This window comes from Anguilla rostrata, chromosome 8 (assembly GCF_018555375.3).
Source record: "Anguilla rostrata isolate EN2019 chromosome 8, ASM1855537v3, whole genome shotgun sequence".
In the NCBI taxonomy this organism is placed as follows: domain Eukaryota; kingdom Metazoa; phylum Chordata; class Actinopteri; order Anguilliformes; family Anguillidae; genus Anguilla; species Anguilla rostrata.
In genome coordinates, this window is record NC_057940.1 from 30,918,007 (window position 1) to 30,943,122 (window position 25,116).

General features: G+C 41.3%; 1 protein-coding gene across 19 annotated transcripts in view; it reads left to right on the forward strand.

Moving 5' to 3' along the window:
* Positions 1-25,116, forward strand: part of adgrb2 (adhesion G protein-coupled receptor B2) — a 261,515-nt gene that overhangs the window by 45,768 nt on the left and 190,631 nt on the right. For all 19 annotated transcript variants that reach the window (XR_010331918.1, XR_010331919.1, XM_064347657.1 and 16 more), the window contains exon 2: positions 10,156-10,930. Coding sequence is in view for 17 of the 19 variants with exons in the window: in XM_064347657.1 (XP_064203727.1) it covers positions 10,171-10,930 (760 nt within the window). In the remaining 2 variants the exon portion in view is untranslated. The remainder of the gene's footprint in view (positions 1-10,155; positions 10,931-25,116) is intronic.

Genomic DNA, 25,116 nt, shown 5'->3' on the forward strand with positions numbered 1-25,116 from the left:
GCTATGGAGGAACAACCCAGCTAGTGCCAAATCTGCACCAATGTTCAGTTTGTGTCAGTGTTTTCCCCTGGGTCAAAGCACTGAATTTATACTGCTGGATAATTGAGGCACATAATTAAGGACAGTTTTGGTCACACAGTCCTCTGGTTGAACACAGCATCCTGAAGCGTTAACTAGCTCTTCTATGCATTGTCCAGTGCCATCTCTCCCAGTGCAGGAACAATCACAAAGCAGCAAATGGTGATTGCAAAGCAATGGCAACAAATTAATTTAGCAAAGCACCACCTGACATCACACGGTAACGCTGCCGTTTTTCAACATTTTTTTAATGAGAATGTGTGTAGACAGAAGACTTGTCATTATTGCGTGAATGAGCAGGGTTTTTACGACATCTGCAATAACACTGAGAGGAAAATGAGCCAGCGGGATAAATATTCAGGCTTTGCTGAAGGGGAATAGAGACCTTTTTTCAGCTGTTGCATTCGCTTCGCATTCAAGAGTTTGCCCCCCCCACCACCACACAAGCTCTGCATAAACAGATGGTGACATTTGGGGCCGTTTCTGCCTGGACGGCAGTTTGGGGGCACTGAGCAATTGGGCATGTGTCGGTTGGAGGGTATATTTTGGGCAGTTCGCTCAGGGACAGTGGCAATGAAACGAAACCATTGGATGAATACAGATGGGCGTGGATGCATTTTTCATGATGGCTCATAAGTGTGAGGTGTGAGACAATGGCTGTGCTCAGGGAATTCCAAATAGGGCTATACCAGTATCAACATTTTAGTTCACTGGTTTTTACAAAAAAGAAGTTTGGCTACTACTTCATAGTTTTTCCTTCATCATCATCATCATCATCATAATTAGAAGAAAAGCTAGAGCCAATTGCAGATACTGAACATGTGCCTGCATGAGCACTGATGTCATCGGCAGACTGCATTTAGTGTGTATTACATTATATTACATTTGTTGCTCATCCAATCAATTGACTGTTCCCTCTAGTCGCTCTATGCTTCAGCATAATCCCCTTGTGTGAGACACCTCCTCAAAATCTGTCATGCACCCCCATGGTTTAAAGGCTCACCTTTCTGTGGCATAACAGATTGCCGCATAAGGCAGATCTGGATACAATGTGATTATGAATCATCACATTGCAGACACACTTTACTTATTCAGCATGTCCCTCGTTCCACTACGTCATAAAGCCTTGTCCCCAGCCAGGCTGCCTTGCCTTGAAAAGAAGCTGTGCCTATGCAGATTTCATCACTGCGGATGTCTTGTGTCTCCATGCTCCTATCCATAGGTATTTATGCCTCCTTGGGTATATTTGTGTGTGAGAGAGTGTGTGCACTATATGTTTTGATATCTTATATATTTTCAACATTCAAGGAGTGGCATTAAGATGCTGTGCTAATGCCACTCTGTGAAACACTGGCATTGCAAATGTTGTGATTAGAGCTGCTTTTGGATTCCACCTAGTAAAAGTTCCACACAGCAGACATTGTAGCAGATAGAACCTTGTTTCATAAGCAGCAGCCTCATTTGTGCTGGTGAATAGACAGTCCTTGTTCATGGGAGTGACTGGGCATTCAGGCAATTGGCATAAATGGAGGAGGCCACAGACAGAGTCAGACAGTACGGAGGCGGCAATGTCCTGCAGGGGAGAATTACTATGCATAATTAGTGTTGTAGTGTCAGATAGGACACAACCAATCTGAATCTGATCCTATCTGATACCCGATCCTTAAAATATGGTGGTATTGGGAGACCATTCCAATCTATGGATTTGATCGGAACATCCCTAGTACTCTACCTGTTCATACATTCATACTGCAGTGTCACAGAATCTCAGTAATAGCATCTCTGTACTTCACTCGCAACCTTTAACCAAATTTGTCAAGAGCAAAGGGTGGCACACATCGATAGAAGAGAGGGCAATCTGAAAGAGGCAAGGGGTTCCGCTGAAGCACAGTGGCAGGTGCTTGGCTCCTGTGGAGACTGCCATGGGGTGTAGCGGAATTCAGACACGTGTCTGTGCCTTGTTTGCCCAAACCTTATATAAACCACTTACAGAGATGCTCTCCTTACACTCTGCCAGTTAATTATTACCTCTCCTGAGTCAAAGAGCACTTTCACAAATGCTGAAAGGGAGGACGAGGACATGGAGGAAGCATACAATGTGCTTGTACAAAGGAATGTGGGGAGCCTGACCTTTTGCTGAGCAAGAGTGACTTTGGATGGAAAATTGTGACTGTAGCGTGTGATCAGCTGTGATAATTAATGTGATCAGATGTGATTTTCAAAATGCTATAAATTGACTTTTTTGTCTAAACTTAAGACATACACTTAGTAATTTAATGGCCATTCATTTACCCTGGATTTTGATGCTTGAAAAATTAGTAAATAATTATGGCGTAGTTGCCATGGGTACTGTACCCAATGATTCCGGGACTTGAAAGTGTGGTAGAAGTAAAATTGGGATGGCAGGTAGGCCATCCAGCAAGGCATGGCTTGGTGGGGCATGCCCCTTACCTATACTGCCCCAAGACTTTGTCGCTTTTCATGTTACAAGTCCAGCTCCTTACCCATTATACTACACTGTCGTCTTTTAAAAATGACTCCTCAACTCAAAGAATCTGTCGATTTAGGGGTCCCCGGCAGGTGATTTGTTTACTTTCAAGGTGCAGACCTGTGATGATTAAACAAGAAGAAAATATATATTTAAGATGTGCCATTGTGGAACTTCCTGTTTTTTTTTTTTTTTAATTCTGTAAACATGTTTACAAATGAACAAATTAACATTATATGGGCCTAATGGTTTATAACATTACTCTTGTGCATTAAACATAATGTTGTGTACTGCTATTAAAATTTTAGGCATGCTGTATAGCCTACTCTGTTAGTGGATGTATAGACAGTGCTGTGCATGTGCAAGTAACTTTGCTTTTTTTGTACATTGAAATTGTTTTTTTGTTGAGATAATATTCCAAGGCACCCATGTTCCCATTCTTATGCAGTATTTTTGTGTTGGGTGTATAAATTCAAAAAGTATCAAAATTATAATATAAAAATATAAAAAATATGAGATTCCATAACGGCTTTTGATTTTCAGCACAGCTCACATTGCTTTCTACGCTTAATTTTTCTGATGAGACCTTGGTATTTTGGTATTATGGTAAATTATGGTATTCTTCTCTGTGGGTCAATAGACTATACAAGACTGTGCTATTCAAAGTATATATATATATTTTAAAAAAAAACGTTTTAGATGCAGGTGACATTCAAACAAACTGGAACCTTGAGAATTTTCAATGAAACATGTTGCTAAAGAATTTTCATTCTCTGATATTGGTGAATAGGATTATTTTGTCCTTTTTCAGTAGCCTGCAGAGACTGTCCTGATATCTGTTTGGTTGACTGATGATTTGACCCTGGTCTGCAAGACTTTTGTCTGACTCAGTTGCATTAAAATCACTTCTTTTAATACTTATATTTCTGCATATGTGGTTTTGCTAAAATCTCAGTTTTGTTACAAATTGGCCACCCTGCTTTTAGGTTAAATGTCAGATGTTTCCAGCCCTCTTCATTTATGTCTATTATGTCTATTTATGTGCCCTTCGCAATTGCAGGTGTCTTTCAGCTTTGAAATGAGGATATAATTCATTTTCCACTGCTGTGATGTCACACCAAGCTTGAATGAAGGTCTGGCAGCCATTTTGTTCTAGCCCTTCAAACATCAATTAGAGAGGCAGGCTTTATGGCTAGTGGTGCCTCTTTTTGTTGGACTTTAAAGATGGTTCAGTGGTCCTAGTCAGGAAACCTGTTCAGCCAACAGTTTTGCCCAGAAAAACAAAGGAGTTAGGTTGTGTTTCAGCTACAGAGAGTAAAATTTGGCAGAGCTTTAGTATTCAGTCAGGAGAAGAATCAAACCATGCTCATTTGCTCGCCCTGCTGGCTTTTATGCTACATTCATCCTTATCTTTCACTCCTAAAGCTGCACTGATGTTTCTCTCATATCAGCAGACTTAAATGTTATTCATTTTCCCCAGTGTTATTAGCCCCCTACACTTGAATAGACATGCCTTTGACCAAAGGTGGATTATTTCTTTGTGTGCTTACCGCATTGTAATGTATTATTCAAGTCCCCATGGGAGTGTCTTATGAATGTGTGACTCCCAGGCTGGATCATAACGGTTAGTGAGCTGGTCTTTTAACTGCAAGGTTGTAGGATCAATTTCCAGGTGAGGCACTTTCCATGAGTAAGGCACTAAATTGGATATAGGATACAGCCATTTACTGTCGCACAGTTAGCATACAACCTATAGATATTGTCCAATATCTTTGTTCTGGACACACAGGGATGAAATTGGTATTGATTTTATTCTCTAACTATGATAGCAAAAAAGATCTAATTTCCCAAAAAGTAGGACTATCCCTTTAAGCTGACTTGCGTCACTAAATATCCTACTGTATATATGGACCGTACATAAAAAAAACATAGCCTATGTAAATTGCTCTGGATAACAACATCTGATAAATGCCTAGAATGCATATGATGAGACTGCCTCCTGGTTCCTGCCAGCTGAGGGTCCCTTCGCGGTACGCTCTGGTTGGAGTGACATCAGTGGAGCGCCACATTTCCGGTCACGTTTGAAGCAGAACGGCTGAGGGCATTTTGATTTATTGGGCATCACGACTGCAACACTCCCCTGCCTAGCTGCAGCACTGGGAGAAGGCATACATATAATTGCATGCGAACAGCCCCTAGCGTGCATGGATTTCGTCTACTAGTTTCTCAGACTAGTGCCTTCACCACCAAGCCCAAAGGACATGGTCTCTCAATGCTAGACCCAAGCCCTCGTGTATAGTACCGTGCACACATTTCTGTAATCCCTTCACTGGGGATGATATATAGAGGGTGTGATGCATCAGAATGGGTGGCAGTTTGAAGGACATCCCATTATTCTGGTCATAGAGGAGAGTCATTAGTCTTCTGCTTGCATTTTGAGCAGGCAGGAGAGATTTCGGTACTCCAGGAGAGATACTGGATCCTCAGGACGTTTTAGTATCCCCCCACACAAACACAAATGCACACACTCCATGTAAAAACTGTTGTCGGGGGTACTAGAGCGAGCAATCTCACTCAGCCAAAACAAAATTAAACTGCTGTCAGATCTCAGATCTATCTGAGAGGAAACTGACTGGTTCTGTTAAAGAGCAGGGGTCACCGCAAAATGTATTTAGCAACAATGCTGTCTAAAATGGAACGGTAGAAAGTCTAATCCTCAGCCTGCATTGTGAGATGCACTTTACGACTTGCATCAAGGTCTTTTTTTTCCCCCTTCTAAATCCTTCCTCCTCTGCTGGTTGTAAATCCATGCTCTAATTCAGCCTCCTTCATTGTAGCACCATCAGTACTGTCACATCTCGAGAAGGATTGGATGAGTGAGTGCAAGAAAGAACCTTTTGAACCTAAATGAAGAGCTCTCAATTTGAGGGCTCATTCATTCCTCTCAGTGCCGAGTGCTATTATTTGTATTTTACTTGTTAAACATTTTTTATAAGGAAGATCAGCTTAGGTGAATGCCTAAAGAATTAATGTGCCTGTACATCAATACATATATTTGTGCTTTTGTGTGTGTGTGTTGTGTGTGTGTGTGTGTGTTCTAGGGCACAGGCATGTTAGGGCTGCTGATTTCAGAAAGTTGTGATGAGAAATATGGAGATTATTTAATTAACCACAGCATCGGAATTGGTTGATAACGGTAAATTTACGCATTGTGTAATGTATGGCATTCTAGAGTGGCGATGCAGACTACTGATTGTCAGTGCTAAATGTGTGGTAGTACTTTTCAAGCATTTTCATTACACAAGACCTGCATTTTGTTCTAAGACTTCCAGGCCTAAGGGCAAAATTGTAAGTTTTGCATCTCGGAATTGCTTTTTTATTGTTATTCTATACAATACAACATATTGTATACTGCCAGGTTTGGCTGTAATGGGAATGATACCGTAATGGGGAAGGAGCACTGGGCATCAACATTGTTGACAGGGACAGCCAAACATCTGATCGCAACAACTGACAAGGACAGGACTCTGGATCCCAGTGTTTTCCTGAATATGTACGCATTGTCGCACTTTGTTTCTCCCAGCATATGGCAATATTGCTAAAATGGGCATGCCTATACAAGACTGCCATGAAAAGCAGTAAAAACTGTGGAAAAATCACAGAAATGGCAAAAATGGATGAAAGTCACAAACAAAAAAAGGCAAAGATCACAATTCCTGACACGTGTGACTTCTGTGACAAACACCCAGCCTTATTCATGACCAGTTAACATATCTGAAGATAAAGCTTCTAAACAATTTGTTATCAAAATGAACTGTTACATGTCACATTCAAATTGGTAAAGGAAAAACAATCGGGCCAAATGACATTGTCCCTGCTGGCATGCTGAATTGGTGTTTGAAAACTTGTTAGAGGTATTCATGATTCAGCTGCATACAGTAATAAGTCTGAAGAATTTTCCAATTCACTCAATTTAAATGTGTCTGCCGGGCACATCAGCTGAAAAAATTAAATTATCTTGTGAACAATTCAGGTTGTAATAAATTGAGCTTTATGGCAGCATGCTGTTTTGTTGCATTTATTCGCTGAATGGGAAACAAATAGACTGAAATGTTATCCTACCTGCTTAAAGTAAGAGAGCAAAACTCCTCAAGCTTCATTTATCTCTGTTATTGAATTGCATTAAAATAACAAAACGGTGGCACAGACATGCTCAAGGTTGTAGTGATCTAGTGAATCCTTGCTATCGGACCCGGGGGCTGACTCTGGCCAGCAGAGGTTCAGTTGCGCTTGACCTCTGCTTGTTTTCCACGGTCCACTGCTCCTGACTTTTGGCACCGCGCTATATGAAAGCAAACCATTAGCGAGGACAGTCGCCACCCTGAGCTCACTTACCCTGCCCACCCCCTGAGTACAAATGCCTTTCCTAAGCACCTGATCCAATTAACTGAGAAAAGTGAAGGCAATTGTACAAAAATATTAATGCCTTCAATAACCCGCAGCATTTCAGATCTTTCTATTCACTGTCGCCGTATCTTTGATTATAGTTCCAGATAAATCAAAACTGCTGTGCCTTAGTTATTAACGGCACACTTTTATATATCACAATGCTTTCATAGGCCGAGTGTAATTGAATTTCTCAGTGCTACTGGGAGGAGGCAATGCAACTGTGATATTTGCGCCCATTCCAATTTTATATGCCGGCAAGTGGGGTTCTGTTATTGTTACGGAGAAAATGCTAAAGGAAATCTATACCGAAATATCTTTTTTGAGACATTTGGGTTTGCCAAGTGCAATCAATTTGTGTGATGCTTGGAGCATCTAAAAAATATACTGAAGAGTTGTAGTGAATGTAGTCATCAATCATACGTGGGCATTTATTTCTCACGTGCTTTTTTGTATTTTGAAATCATTTGAAATTTGGAGAAGAGTGCGTAACTCAACTTATTTGTGGAGTGTGTAGATAATTGAATTGAGCTTGAAACACAAATTGCTCTGAAATTATTGGTGCATCAGTGCTCGAAGCCGTAAACTCCAAAGATTCAACAGCAAGAGAGTGCTAACAGGCTGACACTGAAAAGGGCAGAGCACATTCTGGCCCATTATTTCATTATTTTCCTTTTCAGAAAGGGCTCTTCAGAGCTTATTTTTGTCATCAATTAATTTCCACCAGCCCCAGGGAGCAGGCTCACTTCAGCTCGTAACCTTCCATTCGTGGATGGCCACTGCATGACTGCTTCACACGGCACAATGAATCGCGTGATGTCCCTTTTTAAAAGCAAAATTGGCCGCATGCGAAGTCTCTGCAGCCCCCGCTCCTCCCCCTCATTGATTTATTGTCTCCTCGTCTCTGATGTCCTCCACGAGTAGGTAGATTAGAATTGGCTCTCCGTCCCCTAAAACTGTGTGTGTGTGTGTGTGTTTGTGCATGTGCACTGGATGGAAAGGCAGAGGGATACTGCATTTTGTGTGTGTCTGTTTGGGCCTGAGAATTAGAGTGTGACAGTCACCGGAACACTCATTATGATAATAAACATATGTTCATGGGTTTCACTGGGATATGAGAGTACCTGATAATTTTGGGGGTGCGGGGGCCAGTTGCTTCTACTTTTTTGGTGGCTACTGTAGCTTTACTCAAATTGTCCTTTTGCAAGCATCCCTGTTGTCATCCCTGTTGGTGTTCTCAGGAATACATTCAGTTGTTTCAGTAGATAAACCCCCCCCCCCCAAAATTTTGAATTTAAGAGGTGGCATGTTCCATTTTATATTCTGACGAAGGTCATATAAAATCCTTATTTAAAATCTTGCCCATTTGAACTGACTGGACTTTGCACATGTGATTTTTAAATTTGTCAGGCGAAAAAGTCTTCTAAAGAAAAGAAAAGCAAAGTGAATTCTAAAAGTGCGTCTCTCTCACTAATCTGGTACATCTTTTATCTATTGATTTTTAGTTATTGGCGATGGTGGCATTTTTAAAAAGGTATTTTATTAGATTAGCAGAAGGCTCTGATTCAAGCCCATTCTTCAATTTTTTCCTCAAGATGCCTACAATAATGTCTGGTTTTCAAAGAACGATTGACAAGAAAATCTCTACGTTGATGTGGTGGAATGACATCTCTAGCGTTGGCACAATGTGTGTAAAAAAAATTTTCAATTATAATAATGTGTAATGTTTTGTAGTTCTCAAGCAAACAGGAACTATAACTGGAATAACATGCTTGTTTGTAGGTAAACATCATGTGCAGAATAACAACTCAGAGTTGTTACTATTCTGTTTATCCACAAACAGGAACTATGAATGCAATATGTTTGTTTTCAGGTAAACTGCATGTTCAGAATGCTGATTCTGAACCAGCACATATGGGGTTCCTCTAGTACTTTCTGCACATTAATAATTAAAACATTCTGTGGTCATTTGGGAGATTGTGGATTGCTAGACTGTGGAGGAGGGAAAGAAGAAGGAGAGAGAAGAAGAGTGTGAGAGGGAGGCCGAAGGGGGAAGGAGATACAGAGGGGAAGGAAAAAGAGGAGCCGGAATGGAGTTCAGGGAGATGTACGTTCTGTTCTGCCCTGTCAATACTCTGCTCTCTGTGGTATGCTTTCTTAATTAAAAACTTTCCTGCCAAGGCAAAGTAAAAAATCAGTTTGAAATAATGATTTCAGAGTAATTAGAGCTTGGATAATTTGATCATCCTGTAATTTGAGTCTGGATTCACTGTATTCCATTTAGTCCTGCATGTACAGAATAAATGCAGAATGAATGTAAAAGCCCACATGACAAGGCTGCCCTGCTCCATTACTTCCTGATGCACAGTGAAATTCACTAAGGTTCATCTTGCCAAAATGTTCAACTGAAAGATTTAGGCATTTATTGCTTCCATCAGTAATGAAGTTCCTTTACCAAAATATGCACAATATCTGTTAAGTGACGCAGGACCATTGAACGACTGTGGAGTGAACATAGTTTTTTTTCCCCCTACATGGTATGCTGTGCTGCCTGAGTCTTTCATGTATAGTGATGTATACAACTTGTAAATATGTAGTGCGTTGTGCTGATTCTTTGGATCAGTGAAGTGCTACCACCGTTGCTAATGGCCTAGCTGTTGATTGTTGCAGAGAGAAACCAGCAATGGAATTTGAAGTAAGAGATGGTGGTTGGTGGTGAAATGGCCTGTATTTGAGGTCAGAGTGTCTTAGTCGGCATGAATTAAGAGTGAACTGGCTGGCTTTCCCTAGTGGTGCATGCAGTGTAGTGGCAATGCTACATTTACCAGAGTATCACACAGGGAGGGAGGATATTCCCAACCTCATAAGACAGCAGCAGCTCCTATCCCAATTTTATACCTGTGCCAGATGTACATTTTGTACAGTCCTCTCTGCCACCTACCACAGTGACTGTTTCCGCTGCTCGATCGCTCATACCTGCAATTACAACTGAGCATTCTGAACCAGGCAATAAAGAAAAATTGTGATTCAGAAGTTGCTTGATCTCAGTGAAGTATCTGGTATTAATGAATGTTTAAAGAATGAGACAGCTGGCTAGTAGTGATGTCAAAGTTCTCTCTCTCTCTCTCTTCTCCCCACTACAGGACAAATGACATAGGATGAACACTGCTGGTCAGCTCTGTCTGTCTGTGCTGTCATCCCTTCTCGCTCTGGTTTGGGGTGTGGAGCTGCTGGGCCAGAGCCACCCCTGCTCCTCGCTGGTGGCGGGGGTGCTGTACGGCTCCTTCTCGCTGCGGGACGTCTTCCCCACTCTGGCCTCAGGCTGCTCCTGGACCCTGGAGAACCCCGACCCTACCAAGTACTCCCTCTATTTTCGCTTCAACCGCCACGCAGCGGCCTGCCAGGCCTTCTCCCCCATGGTCCAGCCCCTGGACCACTACCTCGCCAACCGCACGTGCACCCCCTCCGAGCCGCGCGACCCGGAGTCTGTGGACCTCTGCTCGTCGAACGGGCCCTACACCTTCCTGCAGTTCGACAAGAACTTTGTGCAGCTGTGCCTGACCTCCCAGCCTTCGCAGGGGGTGGAGCCCGTCACCGTGGAGACGCTGGAGTTCCAGCTGGTGGAGGCGCTGCTCATCAATAACGAGAACTCCAGCCAGTTCACCTGCGGGGTGCTGTGCCGCTGGTTCGAGGAGTGCCTGCGTTTCAGCCGCGGCGGCGAGCACTGCGGCATCACGCAGACGGGCTGCATCTGCCCCGACGCCGCCCCAGCCATCACACTGTTCCCTGCCACGCCCCACAACGACTCGTCACCCTACTCTATTTCCAACGTCATCCTGTCCCCGAGCGAAGACTGCTGCGTCACCGAGCTGCACTCCAAGAACGCCATCGCCATAGCGCCCAGGGACGTCCGGCAAGGTAAGGCCGCTCTGTCATTGGCTTTCTCTGGCAGACTGCAGAATTCTCATTGAATATTCCCTTGATCAGAATTAAGCAGAGCTGGCCTTGGCCTAGGTATTTAGTTTTGGCTTAGTCAATGTGTTATTTAGACCAACAGATTCCTGGTATTGAAAATACAAAAGTAATAAAAGAAGAACACACAAACTCAGGCTCTCAATGCATAGGGCCTTTGAGAGCCACAATCTGGCAGGTTCAACAGCTACTAGCCTCCCGAGAGCAGAGGAGGGAAACAAAATTTGTTCAGGCAAGACCAAGGCCTTCAGCTGAAAGTGTTCTTTTAATGGCTGGCTGGGGAAAAGCCTGCCTCCTAACCCTCCCCCAGGTTGGGGGATCTTTGTTGTCGGCTGTGTCTGGAGAAGTGACAGGAAGGTTGTTCCAGCGATAAGGGACAAACAGCCGTTGCACCGGCAGGGATCAAAGCCCCCACTCCTGAAGGCCCCATCCCTCTGGGGATCTGTGGCTCTCTTACCAGAATCCGACATTCAAATCAGATTTTCAAACCCCCCCAGTCAGTTCCCCTCCCTTATCTCCCCAGCATCTGGCCAGCCCTCTCTGCCGAGAGGATGGGAAGGTTATCCTGAGGTGCAGGCGATTGCAGGGGTAGATTAGGCTCATTATCTAATCAACACACTCGCACGCTCACATGCTCACAACAGGGTCAACATGCGGGGACCATGGGGGCGGAGTCACAGCCTGACTGCAGCGTGATGCTTTGCCGATGCTCGGTTGTTCCTACCGAACATCCTACAGTCCTACCACGTCTAAACCCTGAGAAAGTGAAATTGTTAGTTGTTAGTTTGAAATTGCTATACTTTATCTTAATATGTTTCAGAATATGCAGTTGAGTAATTCACTGTGGAATCATTTTGGTATGAAAGCCACTGCATGGCACTGCTCTCCAAACTACCGCACATTCTTGTTGGTAAATTTCTTCTTAGGTCCTGACTGTGCGTGTTGGGTGGAAGCGCGCTGTCCGTTCGTAAAGCTGTCCACACTTTGTAAAGCACCGAGGAAGATTAATCACGCTGTATCCCCTTCAGTAGCCAAACAGTAGTAAACACTTCACATAGTCAATTGAATGAATGTATGTTTGTATGAGCAGGAGAGCCACTGAGGTTCAGTTAGGTTTATAGAATTTCCATACCTTAAATGCTGTAGTATTTAATCATGTCTAGCAATAAAATATATTTCTGGTATAGTGCCGATTTTTAAGATTCGCTTGTATTGATGGGATGTTGATCCTGCATGGTCTACTGCTGTTACACCCTTGTGCATGGAACTCTCCTTGTTTTCTCTGTAAAAGCCTGAATGCCCATCTAGTGTTTAAAAAATGATTAAAGAACTCTGAGAGCCAGAACACACAAATCAGCTTGTGTTATGACAGTAAAGATAAATATTAGGTTTGAGGGGGAATATGCAACAAACTCAGAATAAATTAGGCACATGTCAGAAATACAGAATAAAAAGGTGTAAAAAAGTGTCAGGTAGTGATCATTTTAATGGTAGCAAAAACCTAGTGCATTAAATAATTCATTCACAGTATGGATTTCTTTGACCAATGGGAAAACAGAAAAGGTTTGAAGGCCATCAACAAATAATTATTTTTAATTTAGTGGAAATTCCCTGATGTCCACTTGCTAACTTCCTAATTTCTCACGAAATACTGGTGATAGACCCCACGTCAAGAAAAGATACATTTTGCTTTCTTATGTATAATTTTAGATCTTGAAACCTGTTTGGATGTACCATGGTTTCTTCTGTGGAATACCAGGCAAAATGAAAAGTCAGTTCTAATTATAATCTCATGGCCCTTTGAATAAAATGAACAAATTGAAATTAGGCAAATATAAACCTCCCAAAAATATAGGATGCTGTTCTTTGCAACTTTTCCCACAGATTGTATTGGTTTATTACATAATTTGGGAGAGTTTCAAATCTTGACTGTATCAGCGGTCAACAGCTCCGCAGGGCAATACAGTTTTCTCTAATGACACTCAGGAACAGGATGCTTCCAGTTGGGCAGGATGTCAGCATCTTATTGCACATCAGTGACCTCCACTCGCTGTTTGTAAGTTTGCCTGTTGAAGCATCTGCATGGGCCCAACTTGCAAACTGCAGCTTAATAAGAAGTGGCAGCTGGCATTGCATGCTTCGGAGGAGAGCACATGCTTGTCAGTGCTCTTACAAACTGACAACAGAGGTTAGGGCTATAACATACAGCGAGGCATTCCCTCTTCAGAAAAACAATGGGATCTTTAATGATCACCATGAGTAAAATACATGCAGCTAAGGTGGGTCCGCACTGTGTTTTTTTATTATAGTTTTTTTCAGATTCATTCATACATTTAGAGTGGACAAAGTTATCCATGTAGCTATCCAGTGTTAACTCCTGAGAAATGTCACAGAAACCAAAGGACAGAGTGATGCATTCTGAGGTACTGTAAGCATTAGTCTATGCTGACATAATCAAGGTTTGATTAATTTAATTATCATCCTTGGTAGCTCTTTGGTGTTTTTCTGGATCCATTTGTCTGCTCCAGAGGGGCGATGAGAGGGAATGAAAATGGGCCAGGAGGGCGTGGATAGAATGAAATATTTCATAGCGGTTTCCCCTGAAGTCGTCCATGTATTAGCTTGTAAAATCAGTCCGCACATGGGGAAAGGAAGAGGGTGCACTTGCAGACATATACATCATTTCAGCGGGAGAGAGGATTTACATTCGGATCCCGCGGCCTCTCAGGTTCCGTCATTTTTCAGGATAATCATCCGGTCCCATTAAAATGCATCCAGTTTGAGGGAGCGTGTTCACTGCCCTGACTTCGGAGCCGCTTTTAGTCTCGTCTCCTTTGTTGTGCTTTTATTGTGCGTCAGAGTGCTCCTGCAAAACCTGGCCTTCAAGCTCCTCCCCCTTATTACAGAACATCATCTTCACTCTTGGCAGCGCAAGCAGATCCTCCTCACTGCCTCCTCAAATCCCCTTAACCTGGAAGCTCTCATTAATTTGGGACCTGTCAGACCAGGCTGATTACAGCTACTTCCGTCTGACTTAATGGTTCCTGTACCCCCTCTTCTCCCATAAGAACCAGGTAAGAATCAGAGAGGCAGACTTACGCGGATCAGTCTGGCTTGATAGCCTTCCTTATTGCACTAAAAAAAAAGAAAAAAAAAAAAAAAGAAATGAAGGCCAGACATACAAATATGTGATTTATTCAGTGCTCTATTTTTAGTTAGAATTTTTTTATTCCACTAAGTTGAATTTAGGGTCCACAGACAATTGGGCTGCCACTGACCCGGATTTCCTAGTGAACAATGGAGGGATTTATGTGGGTTCAGACACACCACATGCCCATTAAACCCAGACCTTGTGCAGAAAAACAAACAAAAAAATGTAGCACATATTTCATTCTTTTCTGCATATCTACATTATCTAAGGTCAGGAACTCAAACTTGGCCTTTAGTCCTCGACAATCACACGAATACTCTGAGATGCCTGAAACCTATATGCAATTCCGGGTATAAGCTGGTATTGAGTGGAAGAGAGAAAATGGGCAAGTACTGTAAGAAATAATAACACCTCATTACTCAAAGGTTACGGTCTTTTAGTTTGGCAGAACGCATGCTCTTAATGGAGACCGCATGCAGTGTCTTGGCAAGCTCAGGTTATCCTAGACCTTGGCAGAGCAGGCCATCCCTGGCTCATAAAAACAGAAAAAATAAGTAAATAAAAAGAAAAGGGCTGGGACAAAATTGTGTTAAAATGCCATGGCTGCCCTCTGTGAGGAGACTCTCCAAATATATAATATCACTGTAAATAATTGGCAATACATTTACAGTGAATTATTGGCTACTCATTGCAGACAGGAAGCTTCACAAATTACTGTTAACCTACTCATACCTACCTAATGTAAATTACAATTAAATGACAACTGTCTATTGTGATTTTACCCTAAACAAGATAATTGATTACTGTCATATAGATATGTGCTACTGTGGAATTGCAGTAATCAGCTATAAATGAGACCTGTATTTTCACATATAAATGTATACAAGTAATGGAACTCTGTAGCCAGTAATTTACAATACATACAATTTTAGTTCTTATTGTTAAATACTGTACATGTGACTATTTATAATCATTTCATAACACCTATTCTAATCAGGTAAATTAAAATAAAATCAAAGACAATATCCATTTTGTCATGAATCCATGAAATATTTAGCAGAGGCTTACACAATGACAACTGAATACAAATAATCAGTTTCTGTTTTTATATTTTTATTATGAGAATGATGTATTAAATGTAAATGTACAAGTTCAATAACACTGAGACCTTCAGATAGTCTTTGAGCTGAAAACATCAAATTCAAATAGGGAATGAGGCAGCAGTGTACCAGTAATTAAAAAGCAGAGCAGAGGTTAAAAACAAGAACATACTTCAGTCACAGAGTCATGAATTACATGTCTGAAGTCAGCAAGTGAAAGTAATTGGTCAAGTTTAAGATTTTTGAATATTGTTTCAACTGTAAAGTGCAAAATATCTGAAACCCAACTTTCCAAATTTGGGTGAGGGACGAGGGACTTTAAAGAATCACATCACTAAATCAGATGTGATAGCTATGTGTGTTTCTAATTGGTAGACAGCTGAGGTATAAAGGAAACAGACAAATTATTGTTTTATAAATGAATATACCAGTGGATTAATCTACGCAGATGTAATGAAGTCAACCCAGACCATTTATATAGCAGATAATAATGGGTTAATGATATAGCACCTGAAAATAAAGCACTATGGTAAACTGTGCCCATGGCATGTAAAGTAGAGGAGGAAGCATGCATATGAAGTATGTCTCCATAGTCTAAAACGGGCTATGTTGTTCTAAAATGAATTAATAAATGAGCGAATGAAACATTGCATTTGCATAGCACTTTTCCAGATGCTGAAAGTGCTATATGGTAAAAGGGAGGAGCTGACCTCAACCTCCACCAATGTGTTACACGACAGCCATTTTGCACCAGAACGCTCACCACACATCAGGTAAGGTGCAGAGGGAGTGAATAAACTGTGCAGATATAAAACCTTCAATGTAAACACAGTTTACAGTCCAGTCAGAAAATCATGTCTACAATGGCATGCACTCAAAATCGTAGTTAGAGTCTTTATTATCCCCATGGGGCAATTAATTCTGCAGCATAATGGCAACCATGACAATAAATATACCCCCAACAACAGATAAATAAACATTACATTTTTTTTTTTTTTTAACATTAAGAGCCCAGAAAATAAATAAAAGCATTGAAAAACATAACTGATGTTTTATAAAACTTTGAACTTATTAAGAAAGCCAGTAAGAGTTGGGATAAGAGTGTTTAGTCCTATTTGTTTTTAATATTGCAAGCCTATATCTGTCCTCTTAGGACAGTAGTACACATTTGACTGGGGATCCCTCAGAATGGATTGGGCCTTGGGATTCAATAAATGCGGAGGTTCTGAAGGAAGAACAAGCGCTGATTGGTTTTACACTGGCAGCATCCACATTGGCCTCAAAACATAATTTGTTGTCAAGGAAAGTGCCAAGATATTTGTACTGATCAACAATCTCCACTAGCTCATCATTAATGGGCATCTGCATTGATGGCAATGAACTTCTGCGATAGTCAATAACCATGACCTTGGTTTACTTGGCATTTAATTTCAAGTAGGACCAGTCACACCAGCACACAAACTCAACCACAGGACCATGACTCTATTCCTCATCTTGTAAAAGACTTACAATAACCGAGTCGCCTGCAAACTTAATGATATGCCTAGAGTCATAATTACTCTGGCAGTCATTTGTGTAAATAACAGGAGAGAAAGGATGCACCCTTGTGGTAAACCAGTATAGCAGATCAATGTGCTGAATGAGGAACTGTTGGCTCACCTTTTGAGTTCATGTTAAAATATCCCATAACAATTAAATGTTAATGTTGGTTAAAATTGGACAAAAGCCTCTCTGCCAAAACATTTAATAGTCCGGCATGAGTCTTGCTACCCTCAAGATTCTTAAGAACATAGTTAGGTAGAATGGCAGTTGCGTCTTCTACCCCTCTTCCAACCCAAGAGTTTAAACAAACTGAAGTGGGTCTAACTGCTCCTGAACCTTGGCCATAATACCCTCACCCTGAACAATGAATTTCATGATCAGTGAGTTGAGGGCCGCAGGTATGCAGTCATTCAGGGTTTTGGGGGATTTAACCTTGGCAACAAGTACTACAAATGACTCTTTCCAGTCAGGGACCCTTTGCTGTTGCTATGACAGCTGGAAGATAAAGGAAAAAATTTGAGCCCTGAGGTGGCCTACACAGCGTTTTAACACTGTACCTCCAATATAATCAGGGCCAGGGATCTTCCTTTCTTTGGTGTGACTGAATGCTTTCAGAACCTTATCATAATCAATATGAATGCTGCAATCAGAGACTCTCTCTCTAAAAACCCTTAATTAATAATTATATGTATCATGGATATCAAATCGCAGGTAAAAGTTATTGAGTTTGTCAGCAAATTCAGCATCAGGCCTATTGGCACTGGAAATTGTGTTTATAGTTTTGGGCTGCATCCTAATCAATGTTTTCATTTGCTCCAAAGCAGAGCGGCAGTTTTCACTATGCAGTTGGGCTTCCACCTTGCCCTTATACCTCAGCTTAGCCAGTTTGACCTCACACTTTACCCTTTTCTGTATTTCCCTACTCTGAGTGGTGTCATACTGATAAAAAGTGATCATTTTTCAACTTTATATGCCCCTTTTACTGTCCCTAACACAAGTCCAGCACTTTGTGTCTTGTAGGACATGATGTATTGATACAAGTATTTAAATGGCTTTAGTGAACAGTGATTAAATAATTGCCCATAATGAAATTTGGAGCCTCAGGGGAAACGTTCTGTAGATGCTGCACTGTTCGTGAGAATACGCGTAGGCTTCTCCTCATTCACTCTGGGATGGATATAGACCACTGTGACAAACATCTGTGAAAACTCTCTTGGCAAGTAGAAGGGAAACTGATAAAGACTTCAGTGTCAGATTTACACAAGCTGTCTTGTATGGATGTCAGCACAGGAGACCGACAGATCTTGTGTTTTACCCCTTTGTGCGTCATGGTCCTGGCGCACAGGTACTACAAGCCATCGATCTCCAGATCCACGTCCTGCACTTTCAACCAGGTCTCAGTGAAGGCCAGAGTGTGGGAATTTTGATATTCAGATAAGCACTTGCCATTGGCTTTCATCTCATAATCTTGGCGTAGATAATTCAAGTCTCTGGAACTCTACTCATGGGATGGAACATTCCATTCTTCCAAAAGATATTCCCTTATTTAGAGTTTTGATGGTGGTGGAGAGCACTGTCTAACAATGTTGGTCCAAAATCTCCCATAGGTGTTCAACTGGGTTGAGGTCTGGCGACTGAAGGTCATAGCATATGATTCACTTAATTTTCATACTCAAACTATTCTGTGACCCCTTGTGCCCTGTGGATGGAGGCATTGTCATCCTGGAAGAGACCACTTATCAGGATAGAGAGGTTTCATTGCAGGATGAAGGTGATCTCTCAGAATAACCTTATATTGATTTGCAGTGACACTTCCCTCTAAGGGGACAAGTGGACCCAAACCATGCTAGGAAAATGCCCACCGTAGCATAACAGGGCCATCGGATCCCCTCACTGCAGAAGTCAAGCATTCAGTCCTGTTCTCTTGGTGTACGCCACACATGCACTGACCTACTTGTCGAGAATATGGTGAAGGATGAAGTGCCTATGGGTTTTTCACCACTGAACTCTCAAATGTGCATTCGTCTTGAGGGGTTTATGCACTGCAACCCTACTATAATCTCTCTCTCTATGCAGTTGTCGGCGAACTGTTCGTTCTGACCCAGTCTGATCACTTGCATTTACATTCTCAGTCATCTGAGGGAGAGTTGCTCTTCTGTTTTTCCTTACATATCACACTAATGGTCAAGCATAACGGTCACTGAATGTGTGCTTTTGGCCACAATTTCTGACCCTATTTACTGATGTCTTTCCCATAGGTCTAAATGCAGATTAGATCTATCATTTTAGTCACTGTTTCTATTGAAACATTAGCCAGTTGGGCAGTCTGTGACTGAAGCGCCTGCCATCCGTGCCCCAATAATGAACCCTCTTTCAAAGTTACTTTCCTCATGCCATCTTGATCCAAAATCGAGGTCAACTGGGCCTGCTCAGCATTTGTATACATACCACAGAGCATGATAGGATGTTAATAGCTTAATTATAACATGCAGTATACCTATGTGACAGCATCTGCATTTGGTAAGTTTCTATACTCATTTATTCATTATTTTCTTTTAATTTGTCACCCATCTATGCATGTAGGTATATAACGGTTGTGTTGTGGTAGGACCCAAGTGCAGAGTAAAACACAGAAAGTCCAAGAGGTAGGTTTCAAACAAAATACTTTACTACAACCAGTAACAAAGCAGGGAACCAAAGAGGCCATGACGGGCAATTCCAAAAACTGAAATATACTCGTTAAAAAAAATTAAAAAAAACACGTAGAGGGATTCATAACACTAGAGACTCGAAACACAGAGGGACTCGAAACACCGGGAAACAAGAACACAAGCAGGGAACTCGAAATCCTTTAAATACACAACACAGGGAACAATGAGGGAGCGCAACAGTAGGATCCAGTAAGGGTGTGAGGGTGGGGGAAGTGTTAACGACCACACGCAACTACAGTGAATTTAAAAAAGGGGGTTTCTTTAATTAACCACCGAAGTGGAAACCACTAGGTCTCAGTAAGAGACTAAAGGAGGGGGAAACAAAAATAAGACTCAACTCCTAAGGGAGAATATCCCAACACCAAGTAAATGTCTCAGCAGGAGAACGAAACGAAGGCGTAAGGAGTGAGTAAAATTAGCAAAAACTGCAGCGCAGTCTGGAGAGAAGCAAAGGTGCCTTGTAACGAGGAAGGCAAAAAAGGCACATTGAGGAAAATAAGGAATAAAGCTAAGTGACTAGTAGGACCGAAGTCTTGCTAGTCAAAACAAAACGCTATATTCAAAATCCTATACCTTTTTCCTTACCACGCTTTTCACGGTTACCGGCTTTCGTGTAACGCGGCTCGACACTAAAGTGAATAGACCTCACGTGAGCGTATACAAGCTCTATCAATCAGGTGCAAACAGTAGCAGACGGAATATGTAACCATGACAAAGGGACTTAAGAACACACAGGGCTTAAATAGAGGGAAAACGAGTCACAGGTGAACACAATGCACAATCAACACAGAGGAGGGATACCGAGACACAGGTGAACACAATGATTGAATAAATGAACACAAATGATTGAATAAAACACAGGAGAAAGCAATGAGACAAACGAACACATGGCACAAAGATGTGAAATGCAACCATCTGGTGACTGAAAAAGGAATAACCTTAACGGAAAAGGCACAAGTGACATATATATATATATACACACACACACACACGTGAGGGAGGGGGAAGTGTGAAGACCAGACGCGACCAAACAGGGTATCTATAAGTTACCAAAGGGCACTCCAATAACCACTAAGTCTCGTGAGAGACGAAATAAGGGGGTGCTATACTCCTAAGGGATGTATCCCAAATAATGAATAATAAACCCCTAAATGGGTAATTGAGGAAGAAGGAGTATATAAAAAAATAAAGGAACAGGGAAATGAGAAATGAAGAATAAATGACTTCAAACCGAAGCTGACAAAAACAAACAGAAGACGTTCTGAGGCCAACTAAAACCAGGGGGAAAACTGGTTAGTAAGAGGCAGAAAGGTTTGTGCCCCAAAGGTGACACAATAACATTACATTACATTATAGGCATTTAGCAGACGCTCTTATCCAGAGCGACTTACACAACTTTTACTTAGCACTTTACATTGTATCCATTTATACAGCTGGATATATACTGAAGCAATGCAGGTTAAGTACCTTGCTCAAGGGTACAACGGCAGTGTCCTTACCCGGGATTCGAACCTACGACCTTTCGGTTACAAGCGCAGTTCCTTACCCACTGTGCCACACTCCGTCCAATAACCCCTAAAAACCGCCAACCTCTGAATCTGGACAAATACTGTCCTAATACCTATTTCCCCCAAAAAAAAAAAAAAACTGAAGTCTGAATTCTTTTAAATTCCTTGGTTCCTGAAATCCTTATACCTTGCTCAGAAAAGCAACAGGGAACTGGCTAGAGCAAAACACATTACACTCAAGCACCGTTCCACTGCCTACTGATGCTTTAAATACCCAGCCACAGGTGTGGCTGGTAATCAGCGGAAGATGTGAGCAACCAACAGGTGAAACAGATCAGAGGTAATCCTGCAGGAATGCAAGGAATGTTAGAGCAAGAACAATCATCTCACAGGAACCAAAAATAACGATTAGCCGAGTGGCTACTCTGCAAGCTCGAAACTCATCGTCCCCACACACCAAAATAACGATTAGCCGAGTGGCTAATCGGAATGCTAACCACTGAGCCGGTGCAGGCATGGAAAAATGATCTACCCTGCACAGAAACCGTGACAATACATATATTAGTGCTGTCAACCGATTAAAAGTATATAAGTATATGAAAGTATATATATATATATATAACAGTTATAAATGGCAAGCCACTGTTAGTAAACCTATCTGAAAGCTGAAATACCTAAATCCAATGAATACTTAGTATTTCTGTCAAAAAAAGTGGACTTGCCATTGGTGCTGCTTCACTATTTTAAGCACAGCCACCATATCCCATAACGATGCATGGTGCAGTTCAATTCAAATTTTACCATAATATTGCCTAGCCTGCATTGATTTCACAGTAATAGTCTGATTACATTGTGAGATATTACTGTTAAATCTTGTAAAATCCAGATAACCATTGATTTCACAACAAAATTCTGATTACAGTATTTTATGGAGAAATATTAATGTTACTGTTGTACTGTCCCAGCAACCATTGATTTCACAATAAAATGCCGATTGCAATATTTTACTGTGAAATATTGTTAAATTATAAGTTTGACTTTTGCCTTGTAAAAGTCAAGTAATTTCAAGTTTATAATATTATAATATCCAAATTTCGTTTTTCCATCCGCATTTGTCTACACTAAGGAAATGAGCCTCCTGGAAAGGACAGGAGAGTCTTACTTTTATTGTTCAGTCTTTAATTCATTTTTCAGGTGATATGCGTTTTGAAAAGGCTATCTTCTACCTAAATACCTTGCTAATCAGACCAACTCTCCTTATTTAATGAGCCCTTCTTGAGGAGATGCTGATAACAAATTATAAGTTTGAGTTAGAGACGTTAAAAGGCCCATTGTGACACTTGGGCTAACACTCTCAACCACACACTTTCTCACCCTACGGATTTAATTACGTGATCAATGCAGCCCTCATCACTGGAATAAGGATTTCAACAACTTCTGCACCTGTATCAGCCATTTCCTTGCCAACAGACAACTCTGCTCTCTCACTGTGTATGAGTGGCTTTCACTTCTGACTGGAAATTTAAAGAGGCATTAAAATAATTAGAATGCTGTTAGCTACTATTTCTGTTTATATAGTTATAAAGTTGGTGCCAAATTTGTGGCTGAGCATGTCCATTTCCTAGCCCAATCTGAAATACCGAACCAACTACACGCCAGTGCCGATTCTCCTCTGGAACACATTGTGTGCTCCGTCTGCTTTTTTTCACACCACAGCAGACCACAGCTAAGCTTGCATAGAGTGGAGTCGGAGGAAGACCTTTCATGTGTGGCTTTAAGCAGTCTACAAGCGCCTGATCAAACAGTGGGGGTTGCTAGAGAGATAAAAAGAAGATCCCTAACCAACTGAACCCAGGGCAATTCAATCGCAATCGTGTGTCACTCTATGGAGCTACCAGCCACAGTTGGCACTGACACAGTCCAGATTCACTCTATTTCCTACACTTTCAATCAGCCAGTCAAGCAGAACAGTTTATTTACTGTATGTGTAATGTGTGTAGGGAGCATCGTGGATTTTGTTGCTGAGAAACACTGAGAGTTATAGTCGATTTTGCGAGAAAGAAAGGGTAATAATGCTGTTCCAGCAGAGATGTCATCTTCCTGGAGTTATAGTATTGGAAGCAGTGAGTTGTGTTCACACTGAACTGTCTCCTGCTGTTCTGTGTGCAGGGTGATGTTCTAATGGTACGCCTTTAGGTACACATATGGTAGTGCCATATTCTGTCCTATTAATGATTACAGGACCATTAAAAAGTACAAAAACATTTTAAAAGTCAGAAGAGGTTGATGAAAGAGGTTTCAGAATATGTAGTTTTCCTCAGAATATTTTCCTGTCTGTTCTATTATAGAGCTGAAGACTTTTACATGCTTCTTTTTTCAGTTTTTGAGGCCTCTTACCAGGTTATTTTATTTTTTTCAGTGTAGGTGCAGTGATTCTAAATATTTTTTTTCACCGTATCTGAAACCTGCAAGGGATCTGTCAAGCAGCCAGTAGGACACAGGTGGGAATTAAGGGGTGGGCAGATCGATACTGAAGTATCGATACTTTCAACCTTGATATTTCATCTTTCAGAATCGATCTCCACATAAAAATATTGATACCAAGTCATTTCTTTAACTGGCAATTTAAATATTTATTTTTTATGAAATTGAATGTGTATGTATATGAGTGTATCTGATACTGAAACAGTGAAAAAATTAAATGTATCAAATAATTGAGCAGGATAGGAACTACGTATCCTTCTACCTTCTCCCTCTGCTCCTCACACACAGGCACCTGGAGAAACATGTAGTCGCAGACATTTTGAGAATAAATTACAAATAGAAAAATATTTTTATTATATTGATATTTTATGTATATTTTCACTTCGATTTGCTGAATTGATTGATTTTCAGATGACCTAATGTGAAGAATAACTCCTGAAAATGGTCATTATATAATTGAATATTTTCTGAACAACTGAACATGTTGTATAATTGCAGTTATTAAACAGTAAACAAAGATAGAAATCTGATCTTTGGCAGTATATTTACCATTAATGTAAATGATTTCAAATATAATTAGTTTTAAATCTGCATTTACCTATTTTCACCATAGAAATGACTAAGATTTCAATTTTTGTGTCCACAAGAATGCTTTTAAAAGTTTTGGTGTTGGTATATTATCGGGATACTAGCCTTGGTGTTACTTTGTCTTGGACTGAGAAGAAATTCAGTAATCCACCCCAGTGGAAATTAGCCTCAATTTAATTTCACGCTGTGACCCGGAAACATTGTTTCAAACAGAGTGATTCATGCATGGGTTAACTTTCTGGGATTTATAATGGAGCCAGAGATGCTTGGATCCTATGACACAAAACCAAACATATTGAAATATTCACTGTACATTACAGGCCAGTGATCAGCCAAGCTGGTCTGTTTAGCTTCTTATCCTCTGGAGGCTTAGTCATGGCTTTCCATTTGCCCACATAAGCTTCTGCATAGCTGGCTTCGTCACTTATCTGGCAAATGTATCAGTAAAACCTCCACCTATATAGGGAGTGTAGCGGATACGACTGGCAATGCTACCTCTGCTTTTAAAGTGTGATATTGAAGAAAAAACACACACACAGAGAAGGAGGCCCTGTTGTTTATACTGCAAGGAGCAAAGAACATGTCACCTTGACGGATGGTGTATGTCCCCAGCGCTGGTTCCGTTGGTGGTCTAGGTCCAGTGCCGTGAACTCGGCCGGCCAGCAGTGTTCTCCGGGCTTTCTCAGGCGTGTCGTCTCAAAGGTCCCCCGGGTTCAGTGGGTCTGTGTGGCAGGGCCAGGGCTTCTCTTTAAATGAGTTATATGGCTTTCTTCTGCCGAGTCAACAACTGTGGCAGCAGAGCAGCGTAGGATTTCCTTTAAAGATTTATTCTGAATGAACAGCTTATTTTTTCTCACACACACACACACACACACGCGTGCGCACACATGCGTACACAAGTGCAAACATAAACACACACAGACACACACAATCACGTGTGCCTACGCACATATGTCATAATAGTTTATATGGAAAAAATAACAGAAAAATTGATGTTTCACGTGTTAATTTGCAGTATTGTATTTATGGAACTTAAGATAGGGCCCCT